General features: G+C 53.7%; 2 protein-coding genes across 14 annotated transcripts in view; one reads left to right on the top strand and one right to left on the bottom strand.

Annotated features, from left to right (window-relative positions):
• The window catches only part of Pdzd7 (PDZ domain containing 7), a 19,466-nt gene extending 9,569 nt beyond the window's left edge, over positions 1-9,897 (top strand). Inside the window, exons 8-17 of one of the 7 annotated variants that reach the window (XM_006231449.5) lie at positions 295-693; positions 1,180-1,377; positions 3,315-3,365; positions 3,772-3,947; positions 6,629-6,720; positions 6,835-6,926; positions 7,103-7,174; positions 7,594-8,220; positions 8,396-8,496; positions 8,853-9,897. In XM_006231449.5, coding sequence (XP_006231511.1) covers positions 295-693; positions 1,180-1,377; positions 3,315-3,365; positions 3,772-3,947; positions 6,629-6,720; positions 6,835-6,926; positions 7,103-7,174; positions 7,594-8,220; positions 8,396-8,496; positions 8,853-9,212 — 2,168 coding nt within the window. In that variant the 3' untranslated portion in view covers positions 9,213-9,897. Of the gene's footprint in view, positions 1-294; positions 694-1,179; positions 1,378-1,513; positions 2,980-3,314; positions 5,204-6,628; positions 6,721-6,834; positions 6,927-7,102; positions 7,175-7,593; positions 8,221-8,395; positions 8,497-8,852 lie in introns of those variants that run through there. The other 6 variants (NM_001106362.2, XM_039109056.2, XR_001835405.3 and 3 more) reach the window with 6 other exon arrangements.
• On the bottom strand, positions 9,737-23,278 carry Lzts2 (leucine zipper tumor suppressor 2). 7 transcript variants are annotated; one of them, XM_063270009.1, is made up of 6 exons: positions 21,927-23,278; positions 20,897-21,036; positions 14,803-15,252; positions 12,592-13,254; positions 11,874-12,131; positions 9,737-11,004 (listed from the first exon to the last, which is right to left on the bottom strand). In XM_063270009.1, the coding sequence occupies exons 3-6, from the start codon at positions 15,208-15,210 to the stop codon at positions 10,321-10,323; spliced, it is 2,013 nt and encodes a 670-aa protein (XP_063126079.1). In that variant the 5' UTR covers positions 15,211-15,252; positions 20,897-21,036; positions 21,927-23,278; the 3' UTR covers positions 9,737-10,320. The 7 variants fall into 7 exon arrangements, with proteins under 7 accessions (XP_063126079.1, XP_017444998.1, XP_017444997.1 ...); XM_017589509.3 differs by having other exon boundaries at positions 20,907-21,036; XM_017589508.3 differs by lacking the exon at positions 21,927-23,278 and having other exon boundaries at positions 20,897-21,070.

The following is a 23,278-nucleotide window of genomic DNA, read 5'->3' as shown; positions in this document are numbered from 1 at the left end:
CTTGCTAGGGGATGGGGAGTATCAGGATGCCCCCAGGACCTTCTCACAGCCAGAGATAACCTCCCCTGAGGATGCCAGAGTCTTCTAGGCCTCAAGCCCCGGTGGGGAGGAGAGAAATGACATCCCAGGGTCTCCCTAATGTAGGTGGCAAGCCCAGCTGGCAGCTCTGACCTCTGCTGTTACCACTGGTTCTTTCCTCTACCCCAAAGCCCAAGGGTAGTAGTCTGTGAGCACGGCAGGGCCCCAAGGGAGAAAAGCAGAGCCTGGAGCTACCCTGCCTCCTTTCCCTTGCAGTGAGCAATGGGGTCCTGCAGCAGCTGTCACCGGCCTCTGAGAGCAGCTCCAGTGTCTCCTCTTATGCCTCCAGCGCCCCCTGCAGCTCGGGCTCGCTGCCCTCTGACCGCATGGATGTTTGCCTGGGACCAGAGGATCCCACTAGCCAGGGCCCAGGTTGGGGGCGGGCAGACACAGCCATGCAGACGGAACCTGATATGGGCGGCAGCCGTGTGGAAACTTGGTGCAGCGTAAGGCCAACCGTCATCCTCAGGGACACAGCCATCCGCTCCGATGGTCCCTCTTCTACCCGACATCTTGATTCTGCACTTTCAGAGTCCCCCAAGACTGCTCTGCTCCTGGCCCTCAGCCGACCCAGGCCCCCCATCACAAGATCCCAGAGCCACCTGACACTGTGGGGTATGTTGGCTGGGGCGTGCCACTTTTCCCACAGGTTCTAGTCCAAACGAACCCGCCTCACACTCCGAGGAGTAATCCCAAATCTGCCTTTGTCCCAGGGCCTAGGCCAGGTCCCAGGTGCAGTTCCAGAATATTCCCAGATCCTGTTCTAGGCTTTACTTCAACAAACAGGCCTGGGCTCCAAGCCCACCTCAGTCGCAGGCCCCAAACTGATAGGCTCTGGGCCCCAAACCAGCCCTAAGTCCACTTTTTCCATCTTGGGATGCCCAGGCCTGTTTCGTTACAGATAGAGACTTCCTACATCCCTGGAGCTGTGTGGTGGGGGGAGGTGGAAGGCAGGAAGAAGACTCCACCCCACCCACTCCCACTCTCGAACAGTCGCAGACCCCTCCTGCCTCCCTTCCTTCTCTCTGCCCTTCCCTGTGCCCCGCCCCCTCCTCTTCTGCGCACCCTCCAGCCCTCCTGGGGGCTCCCTCGTATCTACAGAGGAGAAGAAACAGCGGAAGAAGGAGAAGTCAGGATCCTCTGGGGAGAAGGGGGCCTTGCAGCGCTCCAAGACGCTGATGAACCTCTTCTTCAAGGGAGGGCGGCAGGGGCGACCAGCAGGGGACGGGCACAGAGAGGCCTGGACACTGGACAGCAGAAGCCCCACCAAAGTCCGTCCTCGCCTGGACCTGGAGAAAGGTAGGTGCTGGGGTCCATCTGACAGTCCAGGTTGAAATCCCACCCTGCCCTGTTCCTCACAAGGATTAAAAACCACTTCGTTAGGTATATGGAGACCAAATGAAACGGGAGTATAAGCCAACACTTTGACTCCTAGACGGTGCTCTGAAAATGGGGTGGCCACTGTCGCACTGTCCTCCTCAGAAAGGCAAAGCGACCGACTCAAGCACAGAGAGAAGTGATTGAGCTCAGCTTGGAGTCATGTGCTCTCGGCAGCGGTGGCAGTGGAAGGCACCTTTGGTAGGGACCCGGGCTTCGCATCCTACATCCAGAGCTCCAGACGCCCCAGGCAGCTCTAGAACTAGCCCTGAGGAGAGCCATTTCTCAATCAGGGCTCAGATGGAGGGACTCAGGTGGAGACACGTGCGCGTGCACAAACTCATACACGCATGCCACACACATACCACACCCAGACACACATACCGCACCACACACTGTACACTCACATATACACACCACACCACACACATACCACACACACGCCACACACATCACACATGCCACACCACACACCATACACACTCACACATACACACCACACCACACACATACCACACACGTGCCACACACATACAAACATGCCACACACACACACCACACACATTACATATATATCACACACCACACACCATTCTCTCTCTCTCTCTCTCTCTCTCTCTCTCCCCCTCTCTCATATACACACACACACACCACCACCACCACCACCACCACCACCACCACCACCCGCCTCCCCCGAGTGCGTCATGATAATTGAATCTTCGGACCTCAGGCATGCTAGCAAGCACTGGGTTGTAGACCCAGCCCCAGGTATAGGTTTCCTAAGGCTCTTCACAAGAAGCCTGTCAACCCTGTTGAGGCTTAGAGTCCAGAACCAACACGAATGCATTGGTACAGTGCAGGAGTCACGGTTCCTTAGCAACCCTGGGGGTAGAGAGTTTTTATTGTTATTGTTGGGGACTTTTTGTTTGTTCGCTTGTTTTCGAGATGTGGTCTCTTTGTTTGAGGCTGGCCTCAAACTCTCAGATGTGTCTCTGTCTCCTGAGTGCTGGGATTAAAGGCATAGGCTACCACACCTGGCCTAAAGGAATATTTTTAAACAGTTCCAGCTGAAGGGGTCAGTCAGGGCCCTCCTGGGTTTATCTATCATGCTGAGCAAACCACTGTGACGTGAGAGAAAGACAAGGCAGGAGCCAAACACGAGAGACAGGTGATGTCACAGCTTCCCCTGGGCCATGTGCCCACCAGAACACATGGGCTAAGAATGGAGGGGGTCACCCAGCAGACAAGCAGGGTGCTGCTTCCGGAAGTGGGAGCGATCGCTGGGTAGGTGGAAGCAAGCAGACGGTGAGAGATCCGATGTTGCTCTGCTTTAGAATCGAGTGTCTGGAGGCCTCCAGTGACAGGCCAGTAGGAGAGATGTTTCTCCAGTCAAGGGAACCCCTTTCCTGAACCGCTTTCTCATCTCTCAGTTCCCAGGATGCTGGTTTCTCAAGGTTCTCAGCCTACTTCTCTGGCTGTCCTCTCTCCTTCCAAGGCTCCTCTTTCCTTCTCTGTTTCTTGAAGGTAGGTACCACTAAGCTGTCCTCATTCATTTTCTTTCTTTTTTTTTTTTTTTGGTTCTTTTTTTTGGAGCTGGGGACCGAACCCAGGGCCTTGCGCTTCCTAGGTAAGCGCTCTACCACTGAGCTAAATCCCCAGCCCCATTCATTTTCAAATAAACTCCACAAGCAGTGTTCATGCTGCCTCCTCTGTCACATCCTCCACTGACTCCCCATTGCCTGTGAAAGCAGTCCCTAGCTGGGTATGACTAGGAAGGCCCTTGAGGGCTCTGGTCTCTACCCTGAGTACTTCTAACTGGAACTCTTGATCCTGCTGAACTGGACCTTTCTTCTTTACAGCAGGGAGTGTGGGGCCTGTGCAGAAGTTTGTCACCTGGAGACTCAGACGAGGTAAATGCAGTATCCCAAGGGCTCCACGGTAAAGCAGCAGATGGGGGTACAGCCTGCGACCAGCTTAGCGGCTTTGAACAAAACTCATTTAGAGCTGAGTCTGAGGAGTCAGACAGAGAACTTGGCTAGCTTACTAGAACGTATAAGGAAGACAGAAAACGGGGCTTGTGTTGGGATCCCCAAAGGGATTTGGGAGTGAGAGAGCTTGTCTGTACTCCAATTGGGGGGGATTAGTGTGACAGTGAAGGAGGCTGGAGTTGGCTCTCCCTTGATGGCAGCTTGTTAGGAAAGAACATATTTGGGAACAGGGATCCAGTGGGATTCTGCCCAGCATGTTCAGTCTCTCAGGCTTCTACCCTAACAGCTCTCATCACTTTTATCGCATCCTCTTGGCCCTGCCCTGCAGACCGGGAGAGGGGCCGGGCTCTGCTCTCTGCCAGGTCTGGAAGCCCCTCTGGCCAGGGGCCCAATGTGGATGAGCAGATGCAGGCCTGGGAAAGTCGACGGCCGCTCATTCAGGACCTGGCCCGGAGGCTGCTGACAGACGACGAGGTACTAGCAGTCACTCGCCACTGCTCCCGGGTAAGTCTCTGACCAAGGCCTGGTCCTCATGTCAGGCTACTGTCCAGTGACCAGAACCTGGGCTTGTTGCCAGGAGGCCAATGATCAGTTAGCTCCCAGACAGGAAGTGAAGGTAAACCAATATCTAGTATCTAAGTCATTCTAGTGACCAGTCATACAGAGCCCATGAAAGACAGATGTGGGCAGCCCAGGAGATCTGGGAAGGTCTCTCAGAGGAGGTGACATTTAAGTTGAGGAAAAAAGGAAATCCAGTGATAAACAGGAGAAAGTCCTTGTAGGCAAGTGATTGTGCCCTCTCCTGCCCCCAGTCTTGTCTCCCATCTCCTGCTCTGTGCCTGGGACACCCAGCAGGCATGGCTTTATGTCAAGGGTCTGTTTCTGTTTCCCAAGTTGGTTAGCTTTGTTCCCATCTTAACCGTCCCCAGTACCCACACTCTTCTCTCTCCTTTCTCTTCGATCAGTACCAGAGGGAGTCAGTTTTGCAGGACTTCCTGGAGTCTAAGTGTTGGGGAGGCTGCAGGGCACTGCTCACCCCTCCAGGAGAACTATAAAGTCCTTTACGATAATTTTGTTTCTGGGACCCCAAGGGTCCTGTGGTGGGTCCCCTGGAGGGAGCATGCATCCGTGCACACTGTGGCCAAGCTGGGAAGTTTGAGAAAGTCATTTATCCCTACCTTCACCTGGTTTGGGACGGGACTCTGTGTGTGTGTGTGTGTGTGTGTGTGTGTGTGTGTGTGTGTGTGTGTGTATGTGTGTTGTGGTTGTGGTTGTTGTGATGTGTACACTGTCATGTCTGTGAGGTGTTGTGTTGACATGCCCACATGCATTTGTATTGCATAGCACTCACGTATGCACCCATGCCCATATACTATGTAGTGTCAATCAAAGGCTAAGATGGGGTCATTCACACATTTTCTTTTCCAAGGTCTGGTTTACAACAGAAATGTAGATGGAGGGTCCTGCCAAGGGCTCTTGTCTTTCTCAGTTCTGAACTTTAAGTGAGCTGTGTGTTCCAGCTCCGGCGAGCTTGCAACTCCAAGATACGGCCACTAGGAGGAGCTCTGTGTCTGTATCTTTGACCAGCCCCTTTCCCACACCCCTCTATTCCCCAGCCTTCTTCAAAACAGGACGTCATTTCACTGTGGTTCTATTTACCCTGTAGACTGAACCTACTGTTCACCACCAACACAATGCCCCACCCCACACCCTCTGAAACAGAGCCCAGGCCCGAGGGAGAGGCAAAGTTCCCTAGCAATTATGACGACGATGACATGCTCAGATCTCCCCTCTCTTGTGAACCATCCTTTCCACATCCCTCAGACCAGGAATTTCACATACCTTTCGTATTGATTTGCACTTCCCTCATGAGGCAGAACACAGTACAGGTTGCTTTCTCCCACGTTTTAGGCCTTCCCTGAGGTGGCACCCAATCTGCCATCCCCAGTTTTTCTGGGATCTTCCAGGGCCACCACATAGCTGATGTAAATTGTGAACTGAATAGCTTTTGGGATGCTAGTCAGGTGATTCTCAACCCCTGCCACTCTACAGGGGTGTCTCCGTGGGCCCTTCGCGCTGCATTAAACCTTCGTTTACTTGCTATTCTACCTTCCCGCAGAACAGTTTCCTCCCGGAATCAGTGGAGTGGTCTCTGCTTCTGAGGCACCCATTATGATCCTGCACCCTTCTCTGAAACTAGCAATGTCCCATTGCATTGGCTTGTGGTTGACTATTGTATGAGGCTCATCTGTCCATGTTCCCACCAGAGTCCCTGAGGCTGTGGGAGAGGATCTTATCATTTTGTCTCTTTTGCCACTCAAGGTCCAGCAGTAATACTGAATTCGTGTTTGTGGACTGAGGGACATGCACGTATATGGCAGCGTCTTGTTGATATGAGTCACTGTAAGCATATGTTTAGGTTAGGGACATACACACACACTTTTTCATTTATTCCTAATATTTATTGATGATTCATTCTAATGTCCAGAGTGCCAGCTATTTCTGTGTCTATGTCCATGCGTGGTAACTATTCGAGGAGCTCTCTGAAGTTTTCTCCCTTTCACCACCAGGGGGCGGTGTGCTGTCCAAGTAACTAAGCTCTCGGTATTCAGCTTTCTAGAATCCATGGGGTGTGGCATCCGGGCTGGTGGCATCCAGGCCGTACCAGGCAGAAGAGTACTCACTAGAGAGGCTGTAGAGCCACCCGTTTGCCAAGATCCCCATTCTAGCCCTGAACAAAGGCGTTGGGGGCGGGGGTAGGGCGTGGGGAGTCCACTCCCTGAACATTCTTATACTGCACCAGAGCAAGCAAGAGGTAGACGTCTTGGGTTCTTGCTTTTCCCTCGTATTTCTTTTTCTGTGTGGCTTTGAGCAAATTCTCCCCGAGCTTCAGTTCCTCGACTGTAAAATAGGAATCATCTCAGAGTGGCTGCCAAGTGAGAGGCTGCATGTAAAAGGCTTAGACTTTGCCCGTCCAGATGCCGCTCTTGATGTTGGTAATTGTCACAGATCTACTGACCTTTACGAGCATCCACAAGGTCATTGCCACATCAACTTGAACCTTGGATAGGGTGACCCTCCCTATCTTTGAGCGAAGATGGCTAGATGGGCCCCAGGGTCCGTGTGTGCCCTGTTGTTTCCCCACACCCAACTCTATAGAGTTGCTATGATGTCTCTAAATGCAGTACGTCCATGAGGGTGGTGTGGAGGACCTAGTGCGCCCCCTGCTGGCCATCCTGGACAGGCCCGCGAAGCTGCTGCTGCTGAGGGACATCAGGTTAGGAGAGGCTGGGGCGCGGGGAGCCCCAGTGACCCTAGGGCTGAAGCTTCTCCATGATCTCACCCCCTAGAACCAAACCCTGCTTACCCTGCATCCCTGCCTTGTTCCCAGGAGCGTGGTGGCCCCCACAGACCTTGGCCGCTTTGACAGCATGGTGATGCCTGTGGAGATGGAAGCTTTTGAGGCTCTTAAGAGCAGGGCAGGTCAGCAGTGTGTGTGGGATGGGGGCAGGGAAGGGGGGGGGGCACCTGGCTCCTGAGCTCCAGTCGGGGGTGGGGTGGGAGTAGGGGGTGTACTTAGGTGGTTGAGCTCATTGGCAGAGCTATCTGGGAGCCTGGCAGGGGTGTCTGACCTCTGACCTGCTCTCTTCTCCAATCAGTGGGGCCTTCTGCTTTGAGACCTACCAGGCAAGACACGCCACCCAAGCGTCATCTCATCACCCCTGTTCCTGGTCAGTCAGAGTCCTATAACCTGGGGAAATGGGACAACCCTGGGGACATTGAAACAGGGAGAACAGGCCTTCTGTCCTTGCCTCCAAGCAGGGTCACCGTAATCAGGAAGGAAAGTGCTGTCCTCCAGGCCACTGTTACTCACGCATACCTGTACAGGACCTTTTAAAACTACATGTTTTTAAATCTGGTCCCTTGGCTCTGCCAAAGTAGAACTGTATTAAAATACAAAATACTATTAATAATAGGTCTGTCCACCTGACCCAGTGTTCTGTTACTGTGGGGCACTTTACAATGAACCTGAGCAAATCTAGGCCTTGTCTGCGCACACTTGGGCATTCTATGGGAGAGCCAGGGTCTGGAGAGGTGTCCTGGGATTGATGGTTCAGAAGAGCCAGTTAGCCTTGACCATGTTCCCCAGATAGCCGTGGAGGTTTTTACTTGCTGCCAGTGAACAGCTGCTCAGAGGATGAAGATGGAGAAATAAGGGAGAGGCTTGGGGGCCTTAAGGTTTCCCTCGGTGCCTCTGCCCCTCACCACAAGGGAATCCCTCCTCTACAAGACGTGCCAGTGGATGCCTTTTCTCTTCGCCGAGGCGCATGCGCACCTCCTCCCCAGCCACCTCCTGTGGCTCCCCGGCCTCCCAGGCCTAACTGGCTACTGACAGAACCCCCAAGCAGAGAGGACACTCAGCAGAACCAGAACCAGACCCCAGGCCAAAGCTGCAGCCGCAGTCGCAGTCACAGCCGCAGTCGCAGCGGCAGCCGCAGCCGCAGTCGCAGCCAAGGTCGAGGCAAGTCTGCTGGATGCAGGCGCTCCCCTTCCCCGGCACCCATCACCACTGCCACCTCAGCCAACGGGCGTTACCACAGGCCTCGAAAGGCAAGGCCCCTGCTTCCACGACCCCTAGATGGGCAGGTGGCCAAAGTGGGAGTCAGGCAAGAGCCCTTGGAGAATGGGATTGATCAGACAGCTGAGGACGAAGCTGGGAATGCCACCACTGGAGAGCTGAGGACCGTCACACTATCCAAGATGAAGCAGTCTTTGGGTGAGTCTTGGGAGCACTGGTTAAGCAGGGTGGACTCCTGGGTTTGAGCAAGGTTGGTGGGCCATGAAAGGAACCTGAAGGGCGGGCTAGATTTGGGGCTGGGATTCTAGGCTCCTCCGGGGAGCTCAAGGTTTGGGGTATGGCTGTCTGTCACTCTGCTTTGGATCTTCCCCAGGCATCAGCATCTCAGGGGGCATCGAGTCCAAGGTGCAGCCCATGGTGAAGATAGAGAAGATCTTTCCTGGAGGTGCTGCTTTCCTCTGCAGGGCTCTGCAGGTGGGTGAAGTGCCAGCCTCTCTAGGCAATTCCAGCCGAGGTCATAGGAGGCGGCTTGGGGGGTATGGGGCTCAGGCCGGTGAGATGGGCAGCCCTAGAGAAGAATGTGTCCCCTCATGCTAGCCTTGGCCTAAGAATGGCCCATCCTGTTCCACCTCAAGCCCCAAGGGACAAAGGGCTATTGTCTGTGCCCCACCCTGCCCCCAGCAACTCCAGGCACAAAAGTCCCATTGTCCATTCTCAGCACCCAGATGGGGTAGGAGTGTCCTAGCTAAGTGGAGGTGAAAGGCCGCTGCCTTCAGGTCGGGTGGTAGGTGGGAATGAGCGGAGAACTGAATATTCTATCTCTATGCCAGGCTGGCTTTGAGCTGGTGGCAGTGGATGGAGAAAGCCTGGAGCAGGTAACCCACCAGAGAGCCGTGGACACCATCCGCAGGGCCTACCGAAACAAGGCTCGGGAACCTATGGAACTTGTTGTCAGGGTCCCTGGGCCTGGCCTCCTGCCCCTATCCTCTAACCTACGAGCCATTAAGGGCCAGGGCCTTGCTGCCGACAGTTCTTCCGCCCATGGACCCATTGAAGATACTCCGATTCTCACACAACTACCTCCCACGGAGGCTAGGCAACTACGGCATGCTCTCAGCTCTGTCCAAAAGGTCCCTCAAAGTACCCCTAAACTCTTCCCTATCCATAAGGATCCCCACAACCCTTCCTAGGGACCTCAAGTCCAACTACTGCCTCCAGGTTCCATATACCTGTCCTATCCATTTGACCACCGAGAGCACTGCCATACTTGGGTGGCTCTGATCCACTGGGCTGTCAAAAGGGCTCTGGCCTTTCAAGATAAGCTGGATATCCAATTACAAGGTGTACTAGTGGGCAACCTAAGCCAGTTGCATTCCCTAATCCTGGAACTGCCTCCCAGTGAGGAGACAGACACTCAAGTCTGAAGCCTGTAACTGGTGTGAGGTTTTTCACGATGGACCTGGCTCACCATAATCTGAGGGGCTTAAACTGAGTCGTCAAGGTCACTGCATTCATCCCCCAGCCTCAAGCAGTGTTCAGTGCAAAGGACAGAAGGAAAGGCTTTTCTAGTTCCTCACGACTCATGGTGTCGTCCACCAGGGCCCGGGATTCCTACTGGATTAGTCCTAAGAACTCCATCACAGGTAGGTGGGTAGCCAGCAAGCAGAGGAGACAGGATGTCAAACAAATTCCCCTAGAGTTTATCCATCAAGCCTTTTTTTTTAACAAAACTTTTTTTTTTTAATTTTTTTCCCCTTTGGGTTTGTACAAGAAATTTACAGTGTGAAAAATATACAAGTGGGAACGAGGCCATAACCCTGGAACTAGGGAGGGCGGCTTGGTCACGAACACAAATAAACAAGACATTGCTGAGTTCTTCCTTTGGTCTGACTTCAGCCCCCTCAGCCCACAAGAGGCTTGCGGAGCTGGGACATGGGGATCAGCCCCATTCCTAGTCCCGCCCCTCCACGTGGGCATATTGAGGGCAGGCACATCTGGGGCAGCTGGTGCCATCTGGTTCTCTCTGGCTTCAGGCAGGTAGAATGTGGGGACAGGTTAGCCCCCTTTCCTTTCCCAGCTGGAGTGGACTGGCAGTGGCGGCGGTGGGGAGTGAAATGGCAGCGTAGGCAGGAGCCTCTGGGTGACAGTGACACTGAACTGCAGGGGGGTTGATTCTGCTTCTCCAAGTTATGGGGCCACCCGAATGCTCGGCAGAGGCCTTTTGGCTCTGAGACCTGGAGCGCTTGCTCGATGGATCCCGGTGCAGGTGGTGCGGTGGCTCGCACCCCTTGCAAAGTCCTAGATTTCAGTGGCAGTGATCTCCTCCAGACAGATGCAAGGGGCCGGCTCCGACAAGCCCAAATCAGCAAGCTCCCGGGCCTCCAGCTCTAGGCTCAGTTGCTGCAGTTCCTGCTCCAGCTGTCGGTTACGCCGGTACATCTGGACATAGTTGTGCTGCAGCTGCTTCTGGTAGCGGATCACCTGTTCCTTCTCCGCCTGCCAGGCCAGCCGCTCCCCCTCAAAGCTGTTCCGTTGTTCATCTCCCCGCCGCTGCTCCCGCTGCAGTTCTTGGCGCAACCGTTCCACCTGAGCCCGCAGGCTACCCCCTGTCCCAGCGGCTGCCCGCTGCACCTTAGCCTCATCACTCTCCGCCAGGAGGAACGGGTCGGTGGTAGCCGGGGGTACAGGGGGCTCCCGGAGTCCTGCTGCTTCAGCATCCAAATGCCTAGCCTTCTCCCGGAGCTGCTCAGCCTCCTGGCGGTACCGCTGTAGCTCCTGTGAGCAGGCCTCCAGCTCCAGCTCCCGAGCTCGGGCTGCCTCCTGCAGGCCCCGGGCACGGCCCTCACTGACCCGCAAGGCAGCCCGGGCCTCTCGAAGGGCCACCCGCAGCGCCACCAGCTCACTACCCTTCTGGACCAGCTCTGCCTGAGATTCCTTCAGTTGCTGCTTCAGAAGGGAGATCTCACCTGATTTCTGACACACCTGTAGGTGAAAAGTATTGAGGGAAGATGGTGAGGCCTCTGGGTGTTGGGCACCGGGCATTCAAGGAAATGCTGTCTCAGGAGTTTACACACAGAAGCCCAGCAGGAGAGCCTAGTGATACGTCCATGGTTATACTTCTATTAAGAGGTGAAAGGGGGGGGGGGGCTGGAGAGATGGCTCAGAGGTTAAGAGCACTGTCTGCTCTTCCAGAGGTCCTGAGTTCAATTCCCAGCAACCACATGGTGGCTCATAACCATCTATAATCAGGTCTGGTGCCCTCTTCTGGCCTGCAGGCATACATGCAGGTAGAAAGCTGTATGACTATACATAATAAATAAATGTTAAAAAAAAAAAAAAAAAGAGGTGATAGGGGAACAGAGACCCAGGTCATTTCTTTTCAGTGCTGGGATCCTTATACCAGATGCTGTATAAACAAGGCCCAGGCCTGGAGACGGAGGCTGCAGGAGTGGAAACAGAGGGATTAACAGTACCCATCTATCATAGAAGGAAACACCACTAGCTATGTGGGTGCTAGATCACAACTCTGAGAACAACAGAGGAACAGGGAAACCCCCAACACAGAAAGAATAGGAAGGACAGACCCTGGAAGGTAGCTAAACACTGGCCACACCTCTGTGTATCTTAGTGTAACCCCTTCAGCCTGCCCAGTACCCATCTTTATTTTTAATATATTTATTTTTTATGTATATCAGAACATTGTAGCTGTCTTCAGACACACCAGAAGTTTACAGATGGTTGTGAGCCACCATGTGGTTGCTGGGAATTGAACTCAGGACCTCTGGAAGAGCAGTCAGTGCTCTTAAGCGTTGAGCCATCCCTCCAGCCCACCCAGTGCCCATCTTGCATACCTCCCATTTGGTCTCCTCTAGCCGTGGCCCAAGTTCCTGCTGCTCCCTTTCAAAAGTAGCACAGCGGCGCTCCAGCTGCTCTCGCTCCTGCAGCAGCTGGGCGAAGTCATCCTGCAACTGGCGCTTCTCTTGCTGCAGCTGGAACACTTGCAGTTGTAGCAGCTGTTGAGCCCGCTGGACACGCTGTGTGGCCTGCTGTGCGTGAGAGGCACAGTCCTCTCGTTCTCCTGGCCAGCGCCGCTGCCGTGCCCCGAATGCCTAGACAAAGACAGAAGGCTAGAAACGGTTGGGTCCCCCCAAATCGTGAGTTCTAGCATCTTCTGCTTGGGTGGCTCCCTGCCTGGCCTGAATCCAGTGAATTAGGACAACCATAAAAGCAGGCACTTATATGGCATTTCCTAGGTGACAGGCATTATTCTAAGTACTTTATCCCTTTCGTCTTATTTAATCTTCATAACCCCTTTAGGGAGTAACAGCTATCCCCATTTAGACAGGGAAACTGGGGCTGGGTGAGGTTAAGCAACTTGCTCAAATCTAACATCCTACAAGCCAGTGCTGGATCCAATTCACATACCTTGCCTCCTCACTGCTTTGAAGGTTATGCTCATAGCCTTGGGGGTGTCACATCATGAGTCTTTACCCTCTTCCTCCCCAACAGGAATTGTCCCTAGGCCCTGGGTATTCAGCCACACCGCCCCAGGACTGCCACTGGCCGCACCTGACACACGGCGGCCTCACTCTCATCCACACTGTCCCGCAGCTGCTGCAGCTCTGCCTCTCGGTCTCGAAGCTTCCCTTCCAGGACACAGTGTAGCAAGGCCTCATCCGAAGGGGGTGGAGGTGGTGGAGGGGGTGGGGAGCGGTCTCCACCCGAACTGCTGCCAGGGGAGGCCCGGGCCCCACTGCCCAAGAGCCCCCCAGCTACACGAGCCCCCAAGGAACCTGTGCTTTTGCTGGAGGAGGACCGGCCACTGTCTGAATGGGAGGGCCCAGTAGGGACCCCTCGGGCTGGACCAGGCAGTGGCCCTCGGCCAGGGCCGTGGGAGGGCAGGTGCCCACCTGGGGAGTTGGCAGTTGGCTCGGCACCTCCGGTGCTGTAGGTGGGCAAGCTTGATAAAGAATTTCGGCCAGAGTCTGACAGTGTTCCTGAAGGGCAGCCACTGGCCCAACCGCTGAGTGCCAAGGGTTTGTCAGTAGCAGAGGAGGAAGAGGAAGAGGAGGAGGAAGAGGCTGGCCCCCCAAACAGCTGTGTCAGGCTGCCCTGGCTCCCAGATAGCCCAGCAGCTCGAGGACCAAGGAAGCCAGGTAGGGATGGCGCCCCTCGAGGTTTGGGTAGCACTGGCTTGAAGGCTGTTGGTCGGATCAGGATCTTCTCCATATTCTGAAATGAGGTAGCATGTGACACTGTGAGGATGATCTGCCCGACCCCTTTCTTTTTAAAAAATTTAGTATTGTTGTGAGACAGGGTTTTACTCTATTGGCCTGGGTCCACTCACTATGTATCCCCTTGAACACAAGCCCTTCAAGATTACAGGTGTGTGATACCAAGCCCACTTTGCTTACTTGATCTTTCAAAACACACACACACACACACACACACACACAGAGGGGGGTGCATATGTATGAGTATGGATACGTGGTGCCTATGTGTGAAGATCAAATGTCAAAGTGTCAAAGTTAGGAGCTTTCCTCAATCACTTCCCACCTAAGTTTTTACACAATCTCTGGACCTGGATTTCATCAATCCAGCTAGTCTTGACTGGCTAGCAAGCCCCAGGGATCTGCCTGTCTCTGCCTGACAAGTGCTGAGATTCCAGTCCTTTGCCACAACGGCCACCTTTTTATATGGGTACTGGATCTGAACTTAGGAACGTGTATGAGTACACTGTCACTGTCTTCAGACACACCAGAAGAGGGCATCGGATCCCATTACAGATGGTTGTGAGCTACCATGTGGTTGCTAGGATTTGAACTCAGGACCTCTGGAAGAGCAGTCAGTGCTCTTAACCTCTGAGCCATCTCTCTGGCCCACCTTGATCTTACAAAATCATCATACTACTTGGCTTTCCCATACAGGGTTCTCACCCCTATAAATGAAAAACAATGGTTCCCACCGTTTCTTTCTTTCTTTCTTTCTCTCTCTCTCTCTCTCTCTCTCTTTCTTTTTGGAGCTGGGGACCAAACCCAGGGCCTTGTGCTTGCTAGGCAAGTGCTCTACCACTGAGCTAAATCCCCAACCCCGGCGGCACCGTTTCTAAACGTCTACTTATGTTAAGTAATTCAAAATGCTTATTTTTAATCATGATAATAGCCACGCAAGCAAAACATTATCCTCCTCTCCTACTAAAAACAGGATAGAGTCAGTCCCAGAATAAAGGTAAACAAAGGCTTCGCCCAAACACACACACGCACGCGCACGCACACACACACACACACACACACACACACACACACACACACAACACCACACCATACCACACCACACACCTCTATAATAACTAAAGCAACTTGGCTGGAAGTGGTAACAAATGCCTTTAATCCCAGTACTTGGGAGGCAGAAGCAAGCAGATCTCTGTGAGTTCAAGGCCAGCCTGGTCTACATAGTGAGTTCCAAGACAGTCAAGCTACAGAGAAAAACCCTGTCTCAAACACCAAAAGAGAGAGAGAGAGAGAGAGAGAGAGAGAGAGAGAGAGAGAGAGAGAGAGAAACACGAACTACTATATTGTTCATTTGGGAGTATTAATTCTAACAGGAGCCTATAAAGATTATCCTCTAACCTTAACTGTAAAGACACAGAAAATGGGGCTCAGACAGGTTATCTCCCTGAGCCAGAAAGAGAGATAAGACAGAGTCCATGCCTCCAAATTCTAGCTTCCCCAGCGGGGAGCTCGACCCCACCCAGATCCTCCCAAGAGGGCTGCCCGTTACCTTCTCCAGCCTTCCAGAGACAGGGATGAGCTTTGGTGGGGGCCCACGGAGGTGGGCATTGTGTGCCTGATGTTCTCGGGGATCTTCGACATCACTGCTTGGGCTGGGAGGTGACTCTGTCCGGAAGTCCTCATTGACATAGGTAAAGCTGTTGCCTGGGACAGTCTTCCTGGGTGGCACAGCTGGGCAGAGTGGTTCCTGGGCCTCATAGCCACCCCGGAGCAGCCCATCCTGCTGGCGGAAGAAGGTAGGCCCAGGGACACCATGGTGGCGTTGAGGAGCAGGTCCCCCAGGACAGGGCCGGCCTGAGATAAGACTGCTCACGCTGCCCATTGCTGGAGTTTGTGGGGCAGTGGCTGTCTCACGTGCGGGCTCCAGTGGCACTGGCAGAGTGTGCACAATGGCCATGGTGGCAGAGGTTCAGGCCTGGCCAGGGGCCTCCAGGGCAACCTGCGAGCAAGGCATTGGCGTCAGAGTCCCTGCACCTTGAGGATCCTCCCCCTATTAGCCTTCTCCTGACCCCCTCTTCCAGATAGAACATTCCCCATATAGTGAAACAGCTTCACCTCCCAAGAACTGGCAATGAACCTCAAGTCCCTCTGGGCCTCAACTCTAGTCTGGAACAAGGATAAGGAACAACTCAACCAAACAGAGATGAAAGAATGGGAGAACTAAGAGGTTATGCAGGGTTCCTTGACAGAGGAGACCCAGTTAAGCCCAAACCTGTATCCCCTATATAGCGAAGTCTCAGATTGGGCAGAGATCCCTAACTACTAGCTCCCAGTACATGTCCCTACTCTCTTGGGACAGGTGGCCTCATTCCTGGGCTATTTGGGCAGAGGACAAGTCAGGGATACAATCAGTAACTCAGATGGTAATTAGGGAACAAAGAACCAAAGCCAGGCACTGTCCAGCCTCCCACTGCTAGGCCTCAGTTTCTCCCAGACACTCAGGCGGCGTTGAGGGTGGAGCTGGCCAAACAGGAAACCTCACAGGTCTTAGGAACCCACAGATGCCCTCTGGGGTCTCCTACTTCCCAGAGGTCGATATAGGCTGTGCTTGTTTCTATGTCAACTCTTAGCTTCTGCCATCACTTGGGACTAAGGTAGCCTACACAGGCCCTGTCCCACTGTCAACCTTTATAAACCTTCCTGCTTTAGTTGATCTTCGGAATAACTCCTATGGAATTTGAGCAGGAGCCCATTACCACATCTGGTAGGATCTCAAGGAAGATGGCTCCACCCCCACCCCCCATCCTCAGTCTTGCTCCTTCCTGGGAAGGATAGCAAGCCTGCACCCGGAACTCCCTCCCAGTCCCAAGGCTGCCGATGACCAAGACTTAGGCATCTGCTGAAGTCATCATGTAGCTCAGGGGCCAAGAAGTGGACAGAGGCCTCCATGAGAGAGTGTGTATGTGTACACTTGTGGTGTGAGTACATAGACAGGACCATAAAAATGAAGAGAATCTGTGAAAACGTACATGAAAATATGCAGTATGAGTTTAGGCAGATAGTTCGTGCACACACACACACACACACACACACACACACACACACACACGAGATGTAGGGGGACATGACAAAAACAAACAGGGTTGTGCCATGCACCACAAGTGGGCCTCAAACTCAGGGATCCTCTTGCCTCAGACAGCTGGGATTCTAACCTTGTGCTCCTATGCTCAGCTGTACATGTGAATTCTTTTGTTTTGTTTGTTTGCTTTTCCAAGACAGGGTTTCTCCATGTAGCCCTGGCTGCCCTGGAACTTGCTCTGTAGACCAGGCTGGCCTTGAACTCAGAGATCCACCTGCCTCTGCCTCCTGAGTGCTAGATGTGTGAGTTCTTATGTTTTACAAGACTACGAGTTTCATAACTTAGGAAGCAACAGATGTTGTTAATGTGTATGTAACAAATGAATCTGTGGGCTCTGAATGTCACTATATGACAAGAAAATGGTTGGATATACGTTTGTCTACATATATGTGAGTTTTGTGTAAATATCACCAAATGTGAGCCCCGAGTTGGTTTCAACCAGCCATCCTCAATAAGCCATTTATTTTCTCCTTTCAGCGTGGAATTCCTAGGGTAATCCTCATTTTTCTGGGGTCCATTGAGTCAAGCCTCTCAGATTGAGAGGCAAATCTCTACAGAACGTCTTCATTTCTCCCAGGACAGTTACATGGACTCCAATGTATGTATTTTACACAAGGAAAGGGCGTGAAAGCTTATTTGGAGTAATCTGTACGTGTGAGTATTCTGGGAGTGCCTTGGGACCTTCTTGACATTCAAGGCCACCGGGAGTGACTGGGAGCTCCTCCCTAAAACTTTTTCTTTTTTTAAACCTAAGAGTTCGAGGAAAGGTGAGATCACAGTGTTGGAAGTTCTTGCCCCATCTAATCTTTCTATATTGTTCTCCATTAAGTGCCCTCAGTGTTAAGACACAGCTCAGAGTCACAGGAGTCCAGCTTGAGGACAGAGTTGCTGAGAGCTAGGGTAGGAAGTGAAATGGGTACAAGAAGCAACTACATACTTCTCTGTCGGGCTAGGTACTGAGATCGCCCCCATCAGGTCCAGCCTAGGGATAGAGACTGCTCCACAGTATAGAGAGAAGAGTGAGAAAGAGCTGGCACTCCTGTCCCTACTCCGGGGTAGACAGAAAGACCCAGAAGGAAGGGCAAGGCACTCAGAGACAAGACAGAAGAGACAAAGAGGCCAAGAGACTCAGACACGAGGAGCCCCAGGCAGACCCCTGAGTTAGGGTCGCTGAAGCTACACAGGCAAGGACCCTGCAAGCCAAGGGAACGTAAAACTGGGCCCTGAGGGCTCTGAGGGCCAGGCGTCTGGAAAGCCAGGCCTAGCCAGCCTGGCTCCCGCTCTTGAGGCCCAAGAGAGAAGGAGGGGCAAGCGGCTCCATTTTGAGAAATGCGTTTGTAGCTGTGGGAAAAAGAAACCCCTGGCTCTCCCTAGCACTCCCTGACCTATCACTATGGTATAAAGACCCCTATGCCCTCACCCTAGCAAGTGGGCTGGGGGTTCTAGAATCTGGGGCCGCGCCAGGGCCTGAGATAAGTCTGGCCCACGTTCCAACTCTCTGACCTCAGGGCTGGGGTTGGAGAGTTGGGGAAAGTCCCCCTAACACATACACTCAAACTCCAGAGACCAGTCAAGCAGGATCCAGTCTGGGATCACGAGTTTTCATTCCGAGACTGAAGCCCAGAGTCCCCGGCCCACCCATAATAGTCCTCTCCTTCCATGAATTGGGGGCGTCTATGGAATGCCACCTCCCCACCGGACCGCATCGCTTAGAAGTTGGGGCACCCTCAGCCCTGGACCCCTCACCTCCGCCGCGCTGCTCCATGCTCAGCCCCGGGCCGCCCCAGCACTCCACAGGCGCGCCGCCCGCTCCAGCCCGCGCGCGCGGCCACTCGGAGCTGCCCAGCTCGGCCCCGCCTCCGCCTAGCCGGCGCCCCCGGCCCTGACCAGCCCCCGCCCGGCCCGAGTGGGCGGTGCACGCCAAACGGGGGAGGGGTCCGAGGGGCGTCCCCGCCCCGGGGCGCGGACACGCGCAAGCAACCCACGTCACGAGTGCCCGCCAGGGCGCACGCGGGGGTTGCACGGCGGCGCTTGGGATTCCTCCCAGAGTGGCCTAGAGACTGCGTGTGTTAGGAGGTTCAGCTGGCTCGAGACTTGTCGAGCGGGTCATCGTTTATCCCTGCCGGAGCCCAAGGGCCGGCGGCAGCTGGTCATTGTTCCAGCACAAAGAACCAAAGCGCGGCGCCTGCCCCTCCCCCACAGCTCCTCTAGGAGAAGCTTTCCTCCTCAGTGTCTAGCTTCCCGGTCCAAAGGGAGGCCGAGGGGGGTCAGCTCCGGTTGCTGGCTCCCAGGCACAAGCTGAGGGACTGGCTCGGTCGCAGTCTGTCCCTCTGTCCCACCCTCAACAGGCTGGAGGTCACACACTAGGATTTTTCCGAACTGGCGCCACCTGGCGGCCCCTTCCAGCAATTTATCAGCCACCCCAGCCCCCCAAAGCACCCCCACCAATCCCACTCCCTTTCCAGCGCAGCGTGCTCGGGCCGCGAGCCCAGGCTTGTCCCTGGCATGGCTCCAGGCTCCCCAGCCTAACTTCGGGGTCATCTGCTATGAGAAAGGTCGCTATTCAAAGAGGGGGTACCCGATCCCCAATAATCGCAAGAACAAACAGCTCGAACCTACACTGGCTTCGCAGCAGACATCCCAAAGTCTTTCTCAGGGTCACAAATATTTTTACCCTCTTGAAAACAACAGTCTTTACACCCACACGACCTTTCCCACATTCTGTCTCAGGCAGCCACAATCAGTCTCATCCATCACGTGGTTCCATATTCCTTCATTCCATAATCCTTCAGGCCAACTCACAGAAGACTCGGTGTTTCGCGCATGTGAAAGTGCACAACAGTCCTTTGCATCCAGTCACATTCTTTAAATACACTTAGTCTCCCAACTCTCTTCCACGCAATGACAGCCGTATTCAGCCACTCAGGCAACTTCTTACATCACATTCACAAACCACCCACTTTCCCTGAAGGGGTCTCTGTGACCTAGTCAGGTCAGCTGACATTCACATCTTCTGGCAAGGTCATCCTCCCTTCCTCGATGCCCCCCACCCTCCAGGGCCAAGGCCTGCCAGGGCTGGGCTCAGCCCCAGGAAGAAGCATCCCCCCTCCTTCCAGGCCACAGCCTGGCCGGCTCTCAGCTCTATTTTTAGCTCCATGGAAAGGGTTGTTTTTCTTTCTTTTTCCCTGGAAAGGAAAACACAGCCTAGCCACCCTCAGGTTCACTCCAGCTCCTCAGCTTCAGACTGAACAGACTGAACCCCTCTCCCCAACAGAAACCCCCTCCTCTGGCCTTGCCCTGATCCCTGCCTCCTGGGGCACCGAGAGCCTCCTCCCCTTTCTGGCCTCCAGCCCAGAAGCTCAGGCAGCAGCTGGGCTCAGCGTGTGGCAGGGTGAGGGGTGGGGGCTGGAGGGGGAGAGAGGCCTAGGGCTGCAGCCCCTCTTTCATTTTCTGAGAGGGCATTCTGGTTCTTCTTTCAACTAGAGGAGGCAAACTCCCCTTAGGTTTAAGGTTTACTCTTTGTGCATTCCCCGTGAGGAGGGATGAGGGGAGACTGTTCTTGCAAAGGTGGACTATTTGTGCCCAGTCCTGCAAGGGGTGGAGGTGGCGGTAGGAAGAGGACCTATAGACAGCTGCTCCTGGGATTGGGTGTATGAGACCCGGGCAGCTGTCCCGGGCCATCAAGATCCACTCTGGGATACCTTTCCAAGGATATGGGTTCCAAGAACGTGCTAATGAGCTTCAAGGCAAGGAGCCCAAGTTAACCCCAACTCTCTCCGGGCCTCCCGGCCATCCATGCCTCCAGGGGCGTTGAGCTCCCATTCTGGGTGAGAGGATTTACCACCATTCCAGGTGAAATGTGGAATGCCTTGTACAGGGCGAAACGAACTAGCTAGGACCAGCGGGGAGGTGGATGAGAGGGGTGTCCCTGCCTAGACAGGAGTTGGGGAGCACTGCCCACCGGTCTGCGAAGCAATCACGTGTTCAACGCCTGTTTACGTCTGGGTCTTCACCTGCAGGCAGCACGCAGGGAAGCAGGAACCGCCTGGTGCGACAAACCCCGCCCGCCCCCGCCGACAGTCTCAGGGCGTCCCCTTTCCCTCAGCCTCCAGCAGAAAAACTCAGCGTCCATCTCACATGGTGGGGTGGGGGTGAGGGTGTCGCACGAGCTGGTGGCACTGCCTCTGGGACAGCTAGGGTACCTCGCTGTGCTTGTCTTTTCCTGAACACACGAGTGTTCATGTCTTAAGTGAATGCATGGCTCTCTCTCTCTCTCTCTCTCTCTCTCTCTCTCTCTCTCTCTCTCTCTCTCTCTCTCTCTCTGTGTGTGTGTGTGTGTGTGTTCTCCCACCCGCGTAGGTGCGTTTATGCAAGTTTCGCCTGCGCTCTAAAAAGTGTGGACCCCTTTCTCATCCCAATCCGGTTTAAGACGCGTAAAGTTCTCTCCAAAGTGAAGATGTGTGGGAGGCCGAAGTTCCTGCACCCGATCCGCCCCAGCACTCACCCAGCGTCACCTGCGCCGCTGCTCCCTTTTTGGCTCGACTCCTGCTCCAGCGTGCCTGCTTCCTCACTGCGATAGAACTCTGGTTCTTCAGCGGGCTCGGGGCTCAGCGCTCCCGGCTCCCCGCTCCCGCCAGGCCGGCCCTGGAAGAGTGGGGCGGGGCGGCTGAAGCCGCGCCCCCCCACCCAGAGAGGGGAGTGGTCTGTCCCGCACCTCCGAACAGTCAACCAAGTACCCAACCCAAAAGTAATCCGACCCAGTCCCGAGTCCAAAAGTAGCCTGATGACGGCCTAAGGCTGTCTCTCACAGCATATTGACTTTTGACCTAAGGGGAGGGTAGATGTAACTGACGGTTAAGCTACCTGGCAGCTTTAATTTAGGCGGTATAGAGCTTAACTCTCTCCTGCTATGTAGGGAACTCAATGCAGACCACTCTGCTCACAACCAGAAGAGGGAAAATCCCTACTAAGGAGACAAAGAAGTGTCGCGTTTCATAAAAACACACCACACACACTCATTAGGGCTTGGGCTGTCTGGGGCTGTCCTGGCAGACCTAGTACCGCCTCCTTCCCTGGAGTAGTTACCAACCCAGGTGAGAAAACTGCTTGTCCTGGCCCCCCATAGGCCATGGCTAGGCTTCCCTTAGACTCATAAAGTCCCACCCACAGGAGCAAACAGGAAGTTGGCCTGTATTTCAGGGAGGTACCAAATGCTCCCTTCCTCTTTGGCTTACCAGGTATATTGTGGAAAGGCTTACTTTTACAGCTCTCTGAGGCAGACCCACTGCCTGAGTAGTTGGGCTGCAGGAGACCAAGGTGAAATTGGTCTCTGCTTGACTCACCCACAGTACAGCAGTTGAAGACTTAAAGCTGCCTCCTCACAGCTATATGAGACATGTCAGTCTGAAAACAGGGCTGCAGATCTAATCTGACCCTGTTCTGGGACATTAAGCTGAACGCAGGGTCACACGACTCATCCCAGGTGACTTGCTTCAAGCCTCCGGACTCATTATGTTAAAAATGTAGGGACTTACCTTTCCTGGCTTCTAGGCTCCAGTGGCTACTGAGCATACTTTGTGCTAGATCTTGCTGTGGGGAGTTTAGGGCAGGTACGAAGTGGAATGTGTTTGTGTAGGGGGTGTGTTAGCTTCCCCTCCTCCTCCTCATCATTCTGGTTTGCGCCGTGTGGGGGTGGAACAAGACAAACAGGCAAATGTGTATCTATTTCTCCATGCGGATTGTACAGGCTTCACAAGCTCCAAACTAGAAAACTAAAGGATTTTCTGAGAACACAGCAGGCATTTTAGGGAGAGTAGAATATAGAATCCATGCCCTTATAGATAGAAATGATCTCTCTGTGTACATCTGGAAGGCATGGCTGACTTAAATATTTCAGACGCTGGATGAGGCCTAGAGCAGCCAACTGCTGGTAATGATTACTGCAGGATTAGAGAGGCCTGGCTCCAGCCAGTCTGGGAGAGACCCCCAAGAAGGCAGACCCTGGAGGAGCTACCCCCACCCTAGGTTCTTCTCTCCCACCAACAGCTTCCCAAGCTATTTGTTTCAAGTCTTTGTGGCTAGAGTTCTCGGAAACACAGGACTCTATCATCCGGTTCTAAAAGCTTCCTCTTGGGTTGATTTGAAAAGGTTGCTCTTCCTCTAGGGAGTTTAAAAAAAAAAAAAAACAAAACACCCCTCTACCTATAGCAGTGGCTAACACCCCCAATCTGAACATCTTGAAGTCGGTACTTTAGGGTACCAAAGGAAGTGAAATTACAACATTTAGCAATGTGCCTAGCAGTCCCTGGATCATTTCTTCTACAATCTTCTGGAGTGCTTGTTAAACTGAGGCATCCAGACCCCATATCAAACTCCAAAAATCAGAGTAGGTAAAGGCTGGGGAGAGAGGGCCTTAAGGTCTGCATCTGTAACAAACTCCCAGGAGCCCTAGCACAGGTTAAGGAGAAATGGGAGGATTCCAGAGGAAAGAGGAAATGGATGGAAAAGAGATAATAAGATGACTATTTTTGAGACAAGGTTTTGAGAGGCCCAATCTGGCCTAAATTCTATAGCTTGGGATACTTTGAACTCCTGATCTTCCTACCTCTACCTCCCAGGTGCTGGAATTAAAAGCATTCGCCACCACACCCAGCCAGGGCTGACTCTTGAGTCTACAGTGAGAAATGTGAATGGCTCACCTCACAGGTGAAGAGGGACAGCTGGTCAGGCAAGGCATGGGTATGTGGCCGTTGACCCACACCTCTGTCAGGAATTTTATGGAGTCCTCAGGTAAGTTAACACACCACCCTATTTCCCCTCTGCCAAGGAAGGTGTACATAGGGGGGAGGGTGGATGGATGTGAAGGCCCTGAACTGCTCCCTGCTAT

Source organism: Rattus norvegicus, chromosome 1, assembly GCF_036323735.1.
Source record: "Rattus norvegicus strain BN/NHsdMcwi chromosome 1, GRCr8, whole genome shotgun sequence".
Lineage (NCBI taxonomy): Eukaryota > Metazoa > Chordata > Mammalia > Rodentia > Muridae > Rattus > Rattus norvegicus.
Note: the sequence above shows the minus strand (reverse complement) of the source record. Positions and strands in the feature narration are given on the sequence as shown.